The sequence below is a fragment of the Dama dama genome, chromosome 9 (genome assembly GCF_033118175.1).
Source record: "Dama dama isolate Ldn47 chromosome 9, ASM3311817v1, whole genome shotgun sequence".
NCBI classification, from domain to species: domain Eukaryota; kingdom Metazoa; phylum Chordata; class Mammalia; order Artiodactyla; family Cervidae; genus Dama; species Dama dama.
In genome coordinates this window covers 21,094,668-21,110,076 of record NC_083689.1, presented here as the reverse complement: position 1 = coordinate 21,110,076, position 15,409 = coordinate 21,094,668, and the positions used below count along the sequence as shown (strand labels likewise).

Here is a 15,409-nt window from a genome sequence, read left to right as displayed (position 1 = left end):
CTGTAGAACACAGGAAACTCTGCCCAATATTCTGTAATAACCTAAATGGGAAAAGAATTTGAAGAAGAATAGATACTTGTCTATGTATCACTGAATCACTTTACTGTATGCCTGAAACCAACAGAATATTATTCATCAATGATACTCTAATATAAAATAAAAATTTTTTAACAGGACAAATAATTGTAGACTCACAGGAAGTTGCAAAAATAGACGTAGAATCCTATGCAACCTTCCAAATTTCCCCGGTGGTGATATCTCATATAATGAAGAAAATGTCAAAACCAGATAAAAAACAACAACAAATGTGATTCTGTACTTTGCTTTACTTAAAAATAGCTCATGAACCTTTCTGCTTGTTAATGTATATAGATATACTATATCATTCTTTTATTAACAACTGCATGTGGGGCTTCCCCTGTATATGAAGGATCCCCTGGAGAAAGGCATGGCTACCCACTCCAGTATTCTTGCCTGGAGAATCCCATGGACAGAGAAGCCTGGCGGGCTACAGTCCATGGGGTCACAAAGAATCAGATACGACTGAGTGACTTGCACACTATCCCATGATTTGATTTTAGCATGTTTTATTTAACCAATTGCTTGGACATTCAGTCTTTCCAGATTTTTGCTATCAAAAACCATGCTGAGATGAATATCATTACACAAGATCCTTGCACAATTTTAAAGTATTTCTTGAAGGAGGGAATTCCCGGAAGGGAAATTGCTGAGTCAAAAGGGTTCGTGTAATTTACAAGGCAACAAGTGCTGACTTACTGCATACCAAGTTGCATCCCTAGTAGGGCTTCCTGAATCAGGAAAAAGAGGCTGAGGAAATGTCCTTTATTTTTTTGCTTTTAAGAATTTTTTAAAAGTCTTTATTGAATGTGTTACAGTATTGCTTATTTTATGTTTTGGGTTTTTTTGGCAAAAAAAAAAAAATGTAGGATGATGTATGGGATCTTAGCTCCCCAACAAGGGATGGAACCCACGCCACCTGCATTGTGTGGAGGAGTCTTAACCACTGGACCACCAGGGAAGTCCCTAGTGAATGGCCTTTTACATTTTTTATCATCCCAGACTGTCAACCCATTCTCATGGTAAGAGATGGGGGACAGCTGCTGTTTCATTGATGAGAGAGAGAGCAAACACACCTTTCCTTGCAGAGTACGGCTAAGAGATTTGCCTCTGTGATTGAAAACACATCCAAGTGGTCCAACTTCACCAAAGAAGAGACCTCTACACTGGCCACAGTCTTGCTGGAGAGCGTGAAAAGCACCACGTTGGCAGCTTTTCTGAAACCCTCAGCGAATGTCAGTCAGACTATTCAGACGGAACACTTAGGTAGGATATATCTTTGGTGTCAAGGTCACACCTGGGGGCTGACTTAGGTGGGTGACTTTGACATTGTGATTCCCCATGGCTTTCTCATATGCCACATTCAACTTGTGTCTTCTGCGTTGGCAGGTGGATTCTTTACCACTGAACCACCTGGGAAGCCCTAAAGTGGAGTGGAGGACAGTAAAATCTGTAGGAGAAGGGATCAGAAAAGAGAGAGGCAGATTTTGTAGACAAACGCTGGCTTCCCTGATGTCTTAGTGGTAAGGAATCTGCTTGCAATGCAGGAGATGCAGGACACCTGGGTTCAATCCCCGGGTCAGGAAGAACCCCTGGAGGAGGAAATGGCAATCCACTCCAGTATTCTTGCCTGGGAAATCCCATGGATGGAGGAGCCTGGAAGGCTACAGTCCAAGGGGTCCCAAAGAGTTGGAGGTGACTGAACACACAGCAGGGAATCACAATTTGACTTGAGGTAATGGGAGGGAGTGGGATTGAAAAGTTTGAGAATAAACACAGTCTCTTCTAGCTTATATTTTAAAAGGACACCTCTGGTTACATTACCTATCTTGTTTTTATCATAAGTCCTGTAATTATTGCCATGTTACAGGTAAGAAATCTGAGGCTCAGAGAGGTTAAGTCATTGGTCAAGTTTAGACAGCAGGTGAGTGGTAGAGCTGGGCCACCTACTTTGTGCAGAACCTGAGCCCTTTTCCACCATGCTGGGCTTGCTCCAGACCCTCCCGATTTCCTTTGGTTTTGGAAAACCAGTCTAACTTTGGAATAGTCAGAGGCTCATGACTGTGTTATCTTCCATCCTTGTTCACTTCAAGTTCATTTTTCCCTGAAGCATCTCCTAAGATGTGAACCCTTACTCCTAGAGTTCCAACTGGGTTTCGAATTTGTCTGGTGCCTCTATCTGCCTGTCATTAATCAAGGGCCTCAAGATCTTTCCCATGACACACCATTCTTTCTGTTCTTTCCCTCGCTTAAAATTAGAGATGCATTCCTTTCTTAGCCAGAAACCAAATTCAGATCCCACTTTCTGGGTGACCTCCTGCCACTTCTCCCTTTCTCCCTTTTAGATATCGAGAGGAAAGTGATCGACAAAGAATGTGCTAAGGAGAACGAGACATTTAAGTTGAAAGCAAAAGGGGATGAAATGAAGATTTGGTGTTCCACAATCAAAGAATCTGAATCCACAGGTACAAACCCATTCCTGAGAAACAAAGGGGAGGGTTATGGTGCATTCAAGCGGCAAATATTCATGGATTGATTGCTTTTAAAAAAAATTTAATTTTTAATGTTTTTTAATTGGAGTGTACTTGCTTTACAACGTTGTGTTCATTTCTGCCGTACAACAAAGTGAATCAGCTATGTGTGTGCTCAGTCGCTTAGTCATGTCCGACTCTTGGCAACCCCATGTATTGTATAGCCCACCGGCTTCCTTTGTCCGTGGGATTTCCCAGGAAAGAATACTGGAGTGGATTGCCATTTCCTTCTCCAGAATCAGCTATATGTATTCATATATCCCCTCCCTCCTGAGCCTCCCTCCCACCCTGCCCACAGATTGACTGCTTTTTAGACCTTTTTTTAAATTAAACAATTTTTATAGTAAGCCCTTATTGGTTGGGCTTCCCAGGTGACACTAGCTGCAAAGACTCTGCCTGCTGGTGCAGGAGATGCAAGAGATGTGGGTTCAATCCCTGGGTCATGAAGATCCTCTGGAAGAGGAAGTGGTGACCCACCCCAGTATTCTTGCCTGGGAAATCCCATGGACAGAGGAGCCTGGTAGGCTACAGTCCATGGGGTAGCAAAGAGTGGGACTTGACTGAGCACGACAAAAACAATATTTTGTTGGTTATCTGTTTCAAACAGAGCAGTGTGATCCTATCAATCCCAAACTCCCCCTACGTATCCTTTCCCCAGACTCTCCCCACCCCGATCCCCTCAGTTACCATAAATTCATTCTCTACATCTGCAAGTCTGTTTCAGTTTTGTAAGTAAATTCATTTGGATCATTTTTTAAAATTCTGCATTTAAGTGACATCCTATGGTTTATTTCCTCTGTCTGACTTACTTCACTTTGTATGATAATCTCCAGCTCCATCCATGTTTATGCAAATGGCATTATTTCATTCTTTTTTATGGCCGAGTAGTATTCCATTGTTGATATGTACCGTATCTTCTTTATCCATTCACCTGTCCATGGATATTTAGATTGCTTCCATGCCACACACTGAGGAAACCAGAACTGAAAGAGACACACGAACCCCAATGTTCATCACAGCACTGTTTATAATAGCCAGGACATGGAAGCAGCCTAGATGGCCATCAGCAGACGAATGGATAAGAAAGCTGTGGTACATATACAACACAATGGAATATTACTCAGCCATTAAAAATAATACATTTGAATCAGTTCTAATGAAGTGGATGAAACTGGAGCCTATTATACAGAGTGAAGTAAGCCAAAAAGAAAAACACCAATACAGTATACTAATGCATATATATGGAATTTAGAAAGATGGTAATGATAACTCTATATGCAAGACAGCAAAAGAGACACAGATGTATAGAACAGTCTTTTGGACTCTGTGGGAGAAGATGAGGGTGGGATGATCTGAGAGAATAGCACTGAAACATGTATATTATCATATGTGAAACAAATTGCCAGTCCAGGTTTGATGCATGAGACAGGGTGCTCAGGGCTGGTGCACTGGGATGACCCAGAGGGATGGGATGGGGAGGGAGGTGGGAGGGGGTTCAGGATGGGGAATACATGTAAATCCTGGCTGATTCATGTCAATGTATGGCAAAAACCACTACAATATTGTAAAATAATTAGCCTCCAATTGAAATAAATAAATTTTTTTAAAAAGTAAAAAAAAACCCAAACAAACAAATGAAAAGAAAGATTGCTTCCATGCCTTGACTATTGTAAATATTGCTGCAATGAACACTGAGGTGCATCTATTTTTTAATTTTAATTTTTTATTATTTTGAGCAGATATTTATTGAAAATAAAATAATGATAGAGGCAGAAATAGCCCAAGCCCTCAGGGAGTTTCCCATCTTCTGGGGAAGTCAGACATTAAATAATCTCTGGGAGTAGAGTCTAGAAGAGTGTGGATATTTGTATATGTGTGGAAGGTCTATGAAAAAGACCCTGATGCTGGGAAAGACTGAGGGCAGGAGGAGAAGAGGGTGACAAAGGATGAGATGGTTGGATGGCCTCAGCGACTCAATGGACATGAGTTTGAGAAAACCCTGGGAGACAGTGAAGGACCCAGAAACCTGGAGTGCTGTAGCCCACGGGGTCATAAAGAGTCAGACATGGCCTAGAGACTGAACAACAATGGCTGGTTTACTTTGGTATACAGCAGAAACTAAGACAGCACTGTAAATCAACTATATCTCAGCAAAAAATTAATTCAAAAATAATCTTACAATATGGGAATGTCAAGATGTTTCCTGTCTAGTCCAGCAGCCATTGGTCACATTTTATTACTGAGAGCTTTAAGTGTGGTTAGACTGTGAGTGTAATACGCATACCGGATTTCAATGTCTTGGTGCCAGAGATGAAGGAATTAAAATATCTTATGAATAATTTTTAGAATGACTACATGTTGAAATGAAAATATTTTGCAGGTAGTGAGTTCATATATAATTTAAATGATCCTTTATTTATTTATTTTTTATTGTTCTGAAACATGGATACTGGAAAATTTTAAATTACACATGTGACTCATACTGTATTTCTAACATACAGTGCTAATCAGTATCAGGGATTAGCAAACGCTTCCTGTAAACTGTGGTTGGTAAATGTTTAAGGCGTTGAGCGAGATAGGATCTGTTGCAATTATTTCAACTCTGTCGTCAGGGTGTGCAAAAGCATTCCTAGGCAATATGTAAATTAATGGGTGAGACTGTGTTGCAATGAGATTTTTGTTCACACACACACACAAAACAGGCAATGGGGCCTACCCTTAAGGTTCATTGGTTAAGAATCCACCTATCGACGCAGGAGACGTGGGTTTGATCCCAGATCAGAGAAGACGGTACATGCTGCAGGGAAATGAAGCCTGCGTGCCACCACTACTGAGCCCATTACTGGAGCTACTGCAGGCTGCATGTAGAGCCCATGCTCTACAACAAGAGAAGCCACCACAACGAGAAGCCCATGCCTTGCAAAACGAGAGTAGCCCCAACTCACTGCAGCTAGATAAAGCCTGCTTGCAGCCATGAAGACCAGCACAGCCTAAAAAAATTTTTTTTAATTAAAACAAAAAAAGCAGAGATGGCCAGATTGGCTTGTAGGTCATTGTTCATCACTCCCCTGATCTATATGCTGTCTGGATGGCCCAGGAACAGGCTAGGACACAGACCACCAACACTGAAAGGGGAAGCCCACCCAAGAGATTGAACAAGAGTAACCATAAATGTGAGAAGGGAAACTTATTTCCCACTGCTGAGTTGAATCATCTCTTAAAAACACAAATTCAAATTAATTTTTAAATGTAGCCAAGATTTTTTTTTTAGTACCACCTCAGGAATTTTTTTTCAAGTTGATTTATTTATTTGGCTGTGTTGAGGCTCTTTTGTGGCATGTGGTCTCTCTACTTCTGGTGCTTGGACTCAATTGCCCTGCGGCATGTGGGATCTTAGTTCCCCGACCAGGGATCGAACCTGAGTCCCCTACGTTGTGATGTAGATTCTTAACCATTAGACCACCAGGGAAGTCTCAGATTGTTTTTAAAGTTTCTGATGAGGGTTAACTATCTGGAAGTCCACTGGTGTTTCAGTCCTCAGAGGAGGCCAGTGAAGGTGCAGAAATACGTGAGATATTAAAGTGTGTGTGTATGTATGGATGAGTTGGGTCATCTGTAATAACTACTAAGCAAATGATTGGCTTTTTCTTTTTTTAATTTGGGGGAAACTTCAGGGATCAACGGGGTGGCTTTCGTTTCCTTTGCGGGTATGGAGTCTGTTTTGGATGAGCGCTTCTTGCAAGATCTTCAGAACCCCTGGGCCAACTCCAAGAAGAAGCTGAAGATGAATTCTCGTGTTGTTGGGGGCATCATAACAGGAGGGAAGAAAGACGGGTTCTCTAAACCAGTCATCTATACTCTGGAGAACATCAAGGTTGGTGACAAGGTTTTCACAGGGCCCCCAGCTATCTACTGGGAACTCCACGTCCTCTGTTGGCTTAACTCTCAGTTTTTGACAGGGACCCGTTAAGCAGCGGTTCCCTGGTGGCTCAGTGATAAGGAATCTACCTGCTAATGCAGGAGATGTGGGTTTGATCCCTGGGTTGGAACATTCCCCTGGAGAAGGAAATGGCAACCCACTCCAGTATTCTTTCCTGAAAAATCCTATGGACAGAGGAGCCTGGTGAGCTACAGTCCATGGATTTGCAAAGAGTTGGACACGACTTAGTGACAACATTAAGCAGCAAGTGTCCACAATTTCTGATAACTCAACGACTTCCCAAAATCCACTGCTAGAAAAATGAGCTCTTCTATTTCAATGTGGCATTTTTCCATTCATCAATGGGCAAGGTTGAGGTTAGATTAAGTAATGTTGATGCAGGAACATTTACATGAACTTTATTTATAGTAATTATAACCAAGTTGGTAATGGATACAGGTCTGGCACCTGAGACATTTCTTTTCATCACTGCACATTGAAATTTCAGCATTTTTCTCCATTCTGTACAGAACATGCCCACATTTTCTTGAGGTTGGTCAGGTTGAATCCATTCAAGATGAATTCTCAGGTAACTAAAGTTTCTGAATTTTCAGCCAAAGCAGGATTTTGAGAGTGCTATCTGCGTTTCCTGGAGACCAGATGTGGAGGGAGGCAGATGGACAACCTCAGGCTGTGTGCTCCTTGAAGCTTCCAAGACGCATACTGTCTGCGGCTGTAATCGAATGGTGAACTTGGCCGTCATCATGGCTTCCGGGGAGCTCACGGTCAGTAATGACGCTCTGTAGTCTGGGTCCTCAAATCCAATGGGAAAACACTGATTAGCATCCATTGTGTGCCTCTCATGGAATTGGGCATTATGGGAGGGAGTCAAGGGGACAGAAGGGGTGTGTGCCATATCTCTGCCCTTAGAGAATTCATGGTCTGGTTGAGAAGCCATGACACTTGTATATGAAATGAGAACTGACTCTAAACAGGTGCAGGCACGATGATAACCACAAACCCCACTTATAGAAAACCTGGGCTTCCCAGGTGGCGCTAGTGGTAAAGAACCCACCTGCCAATGCAGGAGATGTAAAGTGATGTGGGTTTGATCCCTGGATCAGGAAGATCCCCTGGAGAAGGACATGGTAACTCACTCCAGTATTCTTGCCTGGAGAATCCCATGGACAGAGGAGCCTGGCAGGATATAGTCCATGGGGTCGAAAAGAGTCAGACACAACTGAAGCGCCTTAACACACACTATGTGCTTGACTCTTTAGCTGTTTTTAGATGCCCTTTTCAGGACAGGAGGCTGGACCTCAGTAGTCTGTTTAGTCATGAAGCCAGTAATTAGTAGAGATGGGATTCAAACCCAGGATGGTCTGAGTCCAGAGGTCTCTTTCTCCAAAATCGTCTATAGGCATACTTCATTTTATTGCACTTTGCAGATATCACTTTTTTAAAAAAAAGAGAAAACAAATTGAAGGTTTGTGGCGACCCTGTGTGCATTGAGCAAGTCTGTTGGCCCTGTTTTCCCAACAGCATTTGCTCACTCCATATCTCTGTGTCACATTTTGGTCATTTTCTAAACGTCTCAAACCTTCCACCAGCAAAAAGATTATGACTCACTGAAGGCTCAGATGATGGCAGCATCTTTTAGCAATAAAGTATTTTTTAATAAAGGTATCTACATTTTCCAGACATATGCTATTATACACTTTAAACGTGTATGGTGAGTATGGTGGCATGTAAACATAACTTTTATATGCACTGGGAGATAAAAATTCATGTGACTCATTTTTATTGCCAATATTTGCTTTATTGCGGTGGTCTGGAATTGAACCTGCACTGTCTCTGAGGTCTGCCTGTAAATGGTGCAAGAATTTGTGTTACAGAAACTGAGAGTTGTGTCACTGAGAAGTGGGGTTAGGTCAGGGAGGTGGTGGAACATGAAATAAGCCTCGGTGAGAAGCTAGGTTTGGTAGCAAGGAAAGACATGCTCACCAGTGCTGTGATGGGTATCCTTGTCTATCGCAAGATCCCAAGTTCAGTTCTCTGCCAAGCAGGTCCTAAATTGCTACTTAGAGGAATGTAAGGCTTAAGACAAGAAAATTCGATCCAGAGCAAGTCCAGCCTAGTTTCAAGTCCCATCTCAATCACTTCATAGCTGTGTTCCCATTGGCATATCACTCAGCCTCTCTGAGCTGAGCCAAATGTTTTCATCTTAAAAATGAGAACAAGAGAAAAATGATGACTCAGGAGTTCCCTGGCAGTCCAGTGATCAGGACTCAGCACTTTCACTTCCATGTCCTGGGTTCAATCCCAGGTCTGGGAACTAAGATACCACAAAGTGTGGCCCAAAGACAAAAACAAAAAATAAAAAGCATCAGCATTTAATTAGGGAAAAAGAGAAAAAATGATGATGAAAATGAACATTTATGCATGTTTTCTGCACTGTTGTAAGTACTTTAAGCATTTTCATTGAATCCTGTTGGAATTGTTCCACATGATAGTTACTGTTAGTATCCTCATTTTAACAGAGGAGGAAATGGGCACGGAGCAGTTATAGTTATATCTTGCCCAAGCTTAAACAGCCAGAAACTGGCAGAATTGTAACCACTACATCACAACATCATAGAGAAGCTGGTGTCTGGCATATCTTTAACACACAGAAAGTACCCCAATAAAATTAATTACAAATAATGGCATAGCGAAGGACTCAACTTGTCACCTCCACTCCTGGAAGTTGGAGCATCTCAGAACACCTATTATCAGTTCTGGTTCAGTGCAGGTAACAGGAACCTCTCAAGGTATGTCAAGCAGGAAAGTATTTAATACAGGGGCTTGGATGATCACAGAATTCTTGGAAGGGATGGAGGACTTGAAGTCAGGGGTTTCTGCCACTTGAATTTGGCTTCAAGATCACCCCTCTGCAGCTGAAATCCAGGGGTCATAAATTACCTTTGGCATTTCACCCCACATCCATGAAATTAAAGATCAGATAGTCGGAATGTGGAGTCCAACCACAGCTCACTCCTGTCTGCAGAATACTGGCATCTGCCTCCATCCTGCCTTTTAAAACCTTCATGTGTGCATCTCACTGGAGAACCTAAATGATGTTCAGGACCTTAGCCCCAAGAGATTATGGGAAATGTAGTTTGTAGATGTCTTACCCTGTAGGAATAGGGCATAGGTCAGGGATGAGAATGGGTGCTATGGATGCCGAAGGGTGATGATGAACAATGTCTAGTTCACACCGAGCACCCAAGGGAGAAAAAGCTTCCAAGCTCTATATACCCGAGCCAAGAGTCTGGATAGTTCTTTTTCCTGCCTGGGGGTTATACTGGTCTTTTTCTGAGGCCAACAGTGTATCTCTTTTCTGACAGATGGAGTTCACCCTGTACCTCATCAGTCACGTGGGCACGATCATCTCACTGGTGTGTCTTGCCACGGCCATCATCACCTTCCTTGTGTGTCGCACCATCCGAAACCAGAACACCTACGTCCACCTGCACCTCTGCATATGCCTCTTCTTGGCCAAGATACTGTTTCTCACTGGTGCGGACAAGACCGACAACCAGGTCTCGTATCCCTCAGGCTGTGTCCCCATCCATCCCCACCATCTCCCCATCTGCTTCTGCTCCTCCTCACCTAACTCCCTCAATGCTAGTTTCCACCTCAAGACCTTTGCACATGCTTTTCCCTCTTTCCATACTCATCTGCCAGCTTCTAGTTGATGCCTTCTTGTGATAGGTCTCAGTTAAGAATGATTTTCCTGATCATGTTATGTATGGGGGTGGTCTCTCTTCCTACTCTTTAAGCCTTTGGTTCTTACCTGGGATGATTCCGTGCCCTCAAGGGACACTTGGCAATATCTGGAGATGTTGTTAGTTGTCATCTTTGGGAGGGGATGCTGCTAAACATCTTACAATGCACAGGACAGTTTCCCCCATCTTCCCACAGCAGAAAATAATAAGGCAATATTGTTACAAATGTCTTCCCTCGTGGCCTAGCTGGTAAAGAATCCGCCTGCAATGCAGGAGACCCGGGTTCAGTCCCTGGGTCAGGAAGATCCCCTGGAGAAGGAAATGGCAACCCACTCCAGTATTCTTGCCTGGAAAATGCCATGGATGGAGGAGGTTACAGTCCATGGGGTCGCAAAGAGTCAGTGTTACAAATAGGGACTTCCCAGGTGGCTCAGTTAGTAAAGAATCCCCCTGCCAGTACAGGAGTCACAGGAGACCCGGATTCAATCCCTGGATCAGGAAGATCCCTGGAGGAAGAAATGGTTACCCATTCCATTCCTGCCTGGGGAATCCCATGAACTGAGAACCCTGGTGGGCTCGTCTGGGGTTACAAAGAATCAGACATGACTGAACACAGCACAGCAGTAGCAGTGTTATAAATATTAGTAATGCTACCGTTGAGAAATGCTTTGTTTAAAAACTGAGATATAGTTGATTTACAGTGTTGTGGCAATCTCTGCTATACAAAAAGTTGACTCATTTATATACATATGTACATTCTTTTTTAATATTCTTTTCCATTATGGTTTATTACTGGATATTCAACATAGTTCTCTGTGCTATACAATAGGACCTTGTGTCTATCCATTCTAAATTTAATAATTTGCATCTCACAACCCCAAACTCCCAGTCCATCCCTCTCCCTCCCCCCACCTTGGTGATGATGAGTCTGCTCTCTATGTCTGTGAGTCTGTTTCTGTTTTGTAGGTAGGTTCATTTGTATCACAGTTTAGATTCCACATATAAATGATATCATACGGTAGTTGTTTCTCTTTCTGACTTACTTCACTTAGTGGGATCATCTCTAGTTGCATGCATAGGTGAGAATTTCTACTTTTTATCACTCTCTTTTGCATCTTTTCCCAGCACCTATTAATATTTGAAACCATATTGATTTTTTTTGTTGTTGTTTTACTTATTGTGTATCTACCTCTTCCACAAGACTGTGTGCCCCATGAGAACAAGAACTTTTGGCCAATTAAGCTCCAATAACTGTGTCAGAAACAGTAGGTTCTCAGGGTATTTCCAAAGGAAGCACTAGTGACATTTCAGGTGGGATGATCATTCTTAAAGCAGAACTACCCTGTCACTATGGGATGTTTCACTTCCTAGACCCCTTGGGAGCCAAAGGCTAGTAGCACTCCCCACCTCTTATCATGGGACCTAGGGTGAACAAAATTTTCCTGTAAAGAAGCAGATAAAAGTATCTTTAATTTTGCAGATGCTGTGGTCTCCATTGGCAACTACTCAACTCTGCCATTTTAGCATGAAAACAGCCATGTTGTTGTTTAGTCACTCAGTCGTGTCTGACTCTCTGAGACCCCATGGACTGTACCCTGTCAGGCTCCTCTATCCATGGGGCAAGAATACTGGAATGGGTTGCCATTTCCTTCTCCAGGGGATCTTTCTGACCCAGAGGCTGAACCTCCCCCCACCCATCTCCTGGCATTGGCACACAGGTTCTTTACCCACTGAGACACCAGGGAAGCCTGAAAGCAGCCATAGAGATACATAAATGGGGAAGGCTGTGTGTCAATGAGATGTTAATTACAAAACCTGCAACCGGTCCATGGCTGTAGTTTGTGGATCCCTTCTCCTCCCCCCACCCCTGTATCTTCAAACATTCCCTAAAGTAGGGTGATCATCTATCTGTTTTTCTCTCAGACTCTCCCAGTTTTAGCACTGGAAGTTGTGTATCCTGAGGAAACTCATTTCTAGGGAAACCAGAATGATTGGTGTCCCTACTAAAGGGATGGAACTACCTGTAGTGAAGAATATATCTATAAATATTTGTGGAATGAATGAAGAGGCCGTGTTTGGGGAAGTCCAGTCAAAGTAGCCCCTTTATGGTTTTTTTTAATTTTATTTTATCAGAAGATAATTGCTTTACAATTCTGTGCTGGCTTCTGCCATACATCAACATGAATCAGAGAAGGAGGCAGGACACAACCCTGAAAGAATGACATAGCTGTTGAGGATACAATATAAACTGATTAGACCCAACTAGGTCCCAGATGGCAGAAGATTCAACTTGCGGTAGACCTTGAGCCTCATTATACACTACTGTAATACATAGGATGCTAAATGACCACCCACAGGCGGCCAGGTCCACCATCAAAGACTAAAAAGTGGGCAGTGGCCCAATTCCTGGAAATCCCTGCTTCTTCCCCCAAATATATGGTTGAAATAATCCTCCTACAGTTAGCCTATGAAATTAACCCAGCCCATAAAAACTAACTACCCTGTGTTCACAGCTGCTTTCTTCTTTTGAAACGGACAGAATTCTGTCATGGAATGTGTGTGTGTGTGGTGTGTGGTATGCATGCTCAGTCATGTCTGACTTTTTGTGACCACATGGACTGTAGCCCACCAGGTTCCTCTGTCCATGGGATTCTCAAGGCAAGAATACAGGAGTGGGTTGCCATGGCTCCTCCAGGAGATCTTCCCAACCCAGGGATCGAACCCATGTGTCTTGCATCTCCTGCATTGGCAGGTGGATTTTTTACCACTGAGCCACTTGGGAAGCTATATGGAATGTATAGATATACATTCTAAATAAATAATGCACACTCTAAATAAATCCACTTCTTACCTATCAAAAGCAACAAAAACAGCAACAGAGGAACTGCTTCTCCACCCTCTTCCTCTGAACATACTCCCTGGAGTAAGGGAGACTGAAGGTGCCTGATTCTCCTCCGCAGATGGGCTGCGCCCTCGTCGCAGGCTTTCTGCACTACCTTTTCCTTGCGTGCTTCTTCTGGATGCTGGTGGAGGCTGTGATGCTCTTCCTCATGGTCAGGAACCTGAAAGTGGTGAATTACTTCAGTACTCGGAACATCAAGATGCTGTATCTCTGCACCTTTGGCTATGGGCTCCCGGGGCTAGTGGTGGCTGTCTCTGCTGGCTTACAACCACAGGGTTATGGGATGTATAATCGGTAAGTGACATTCTTCTCTTTCCCTGAAAATTATTGTTATTATTAATTATTCCATGGTGATAATTAAATGAACACACAAAAGAGCAATAACAGGAGCAGTAGTCATGGCTACCATTTACTGAGCTCTTACTTTATGGGCTGTAGGTCTCAGGGCTGCCATGGGCAGTAGCACAGGTTGTGCACTGCACAAATCTGGAAGCCATTGTTTGCACTGTAGTATCGGTGGGTAGTAGCAATGTAAACAGTAAACTTGACTGCAAAGTTTTCAGTTCGTGGACTCTAGAGCCAGCTTGCTTGGGTCTGGATCCTGGCTACACCACTGTCTAGCTATGCTGCCTTGGGCAAGTTACTTAAACTCTGTATGCTGTCATTTCCTCATCTATTATACGCACGCTCATGACAATGCCTATATTATAGTGTTATTGTGAGTGTTGAGTGAGTTAGTATCTGCACAATATTTAGACAGTGTCTGGCACAATGTAAAGCATTATACATGTTATTATTGCCGCCATTCTTTTGCCATGGTCTCTTTTTTTTTTTTGGTTTAGTTTTTAATTGGAGGAAAATTACTTTACAATGTTGTGTTGGTTTCTGCCATACAACAACGTGAATCAATCATAAGTATGTATATGTCCCCTCCCTCGTCAGCCTCCCTCCCCTCTACCACCCCACTCTCTCTAGGTTGTCACAGAGCACCAAGCTGGGCTCCCTGTATTACACAGCAGCCTCTCACTAACAACCCCACGGACAATAGGAGCCTGGCAGGCTACAGTCCATAGGGTTGCAAAGAGTCAGACAGGAGTGAAGCCACTGAGCATGCTTGCACTGGCTATCTATTTTACACATGAGTGTGTGTATATGTCAATGCTACTTTCTCAATTCATCCCACCCTCTCCTTCCTCCACTGTGTTCACAAATCTGTTCTCTACATCTGCAAGTTCATTCCTTCTCTGCAAATACGTTCATCAGTACCATTTTTCTAGATTCTACATATATACATTAATATACAGTATTTGTTTTTCTCTTTCTGACTTACTTTGCTTTGTATAATAGGCTCTAGGTACATCCACCTCACTACAACTGACCCAAATTTGTCCCTTTTTATGGCTTAGAAATATTCTGCATGGTCTGTTTTAGAGTGAGGTAGATTTATCAAAGGTCCTATGTGAGAAGATAGTAGTTACAGTTGTTGTTCAGTCTCTCAGCCGTGTCCAACTCTTTGTGACCCCATGGACTGCAGCACGCCAGGTTTCCCTGTCCTTCACTATTTCTGGAATTTACTCAAACTCATGTCCATTGAGTCAGTGATGCCAGCCAACCATCTCCTCTGTCACCCCCTTCTCCTCCTGCCCTCAATCTTTCCCAGCATCAGGGTCTTTTCCAATGAGTCAGCTCTTCTTATCAGGTGGCCAAAGTATTGGAGCTTCAACTTCAACATCAGTCCTTCCAATGAATATTCAGGGTTGATTTCCTTTAGGATTGACTGGTTTAATCTCCTTGCTGTCCAAGGGACTCTCAAGAGTCTTCTCCAGTACCACAGTACAAAAGCATTAATTCTTCAGCGCTCAGCCTTCTTTATGGTCCAACTCTTGGACCATACATGACTACTGGAAAAACCATAACTTTGACTATATGGACCTTTGTCAACAAAGTCTGGGCTCACTAAAATCATTCATTTCATTTGCATCCCAGCTATCTGGGACCAATATCCTGGTTTTTCACATTCCCACCCCAGGTCTTCAGTGCTCACCAAGGGGAGTGGTTTATGGCTGCCTGATAACAGGTATTGTTTTTCCTGATTGCCCTCCAGGCTCAGAAATTCACTTTTGGAGGACTGGAATCGCTGATGGCTGTGACATCCTTGTTTACTGATATGTCAGGAAACACTCCATTTCTCACTTCATTTCTATTAACAAAT

The 15,409-nt window shown here is 43.0% G+C and overlaps 1 protein-coding gene across 2 annotated transcripts in view; it reads left to right on the top strand.

The window, feature by feature from the left end:
- The window catches only part of LOC133062037 (adhesion G protein-coupled receptor E1-like), a 78,081-nt gene that overhangs the window by 55,605 nt on the left and 7,067 nt on the right, over positions 1 to 15,409 (top strand). For both annotated transcript variants that reach the window (XM_061150539.1, XM_061150538.1), the window contains exons 29-34: positions 1,167 to 1,344; positions 2,424 to 2,543; positions 6,284 to 6,483; positions 7,143 to 7,313; positions 9,915 to 10,109; positions 13,256 to 13,491. In XM_061150539.1, the coding sequence (XP_061006522.1) occupies positions 1,167 to 1,344; positions 2,424 to 2,543; positions 6,284 to 6,483; positions 7,143 to 7,313; positions 9,915 to 10,109; positions 13,256 to 13,491 (1,100 nt within the window). The remainder of the gene's footprint in view (positions 1 to 1,166; positions 1,345 to 2,423; positions 2,544 to 6,283; positions 6,484 to 7,142; positions 7,314 to 9,914; positions 10,110 to 13,255; positions 13,492 to 15,409) is intronic.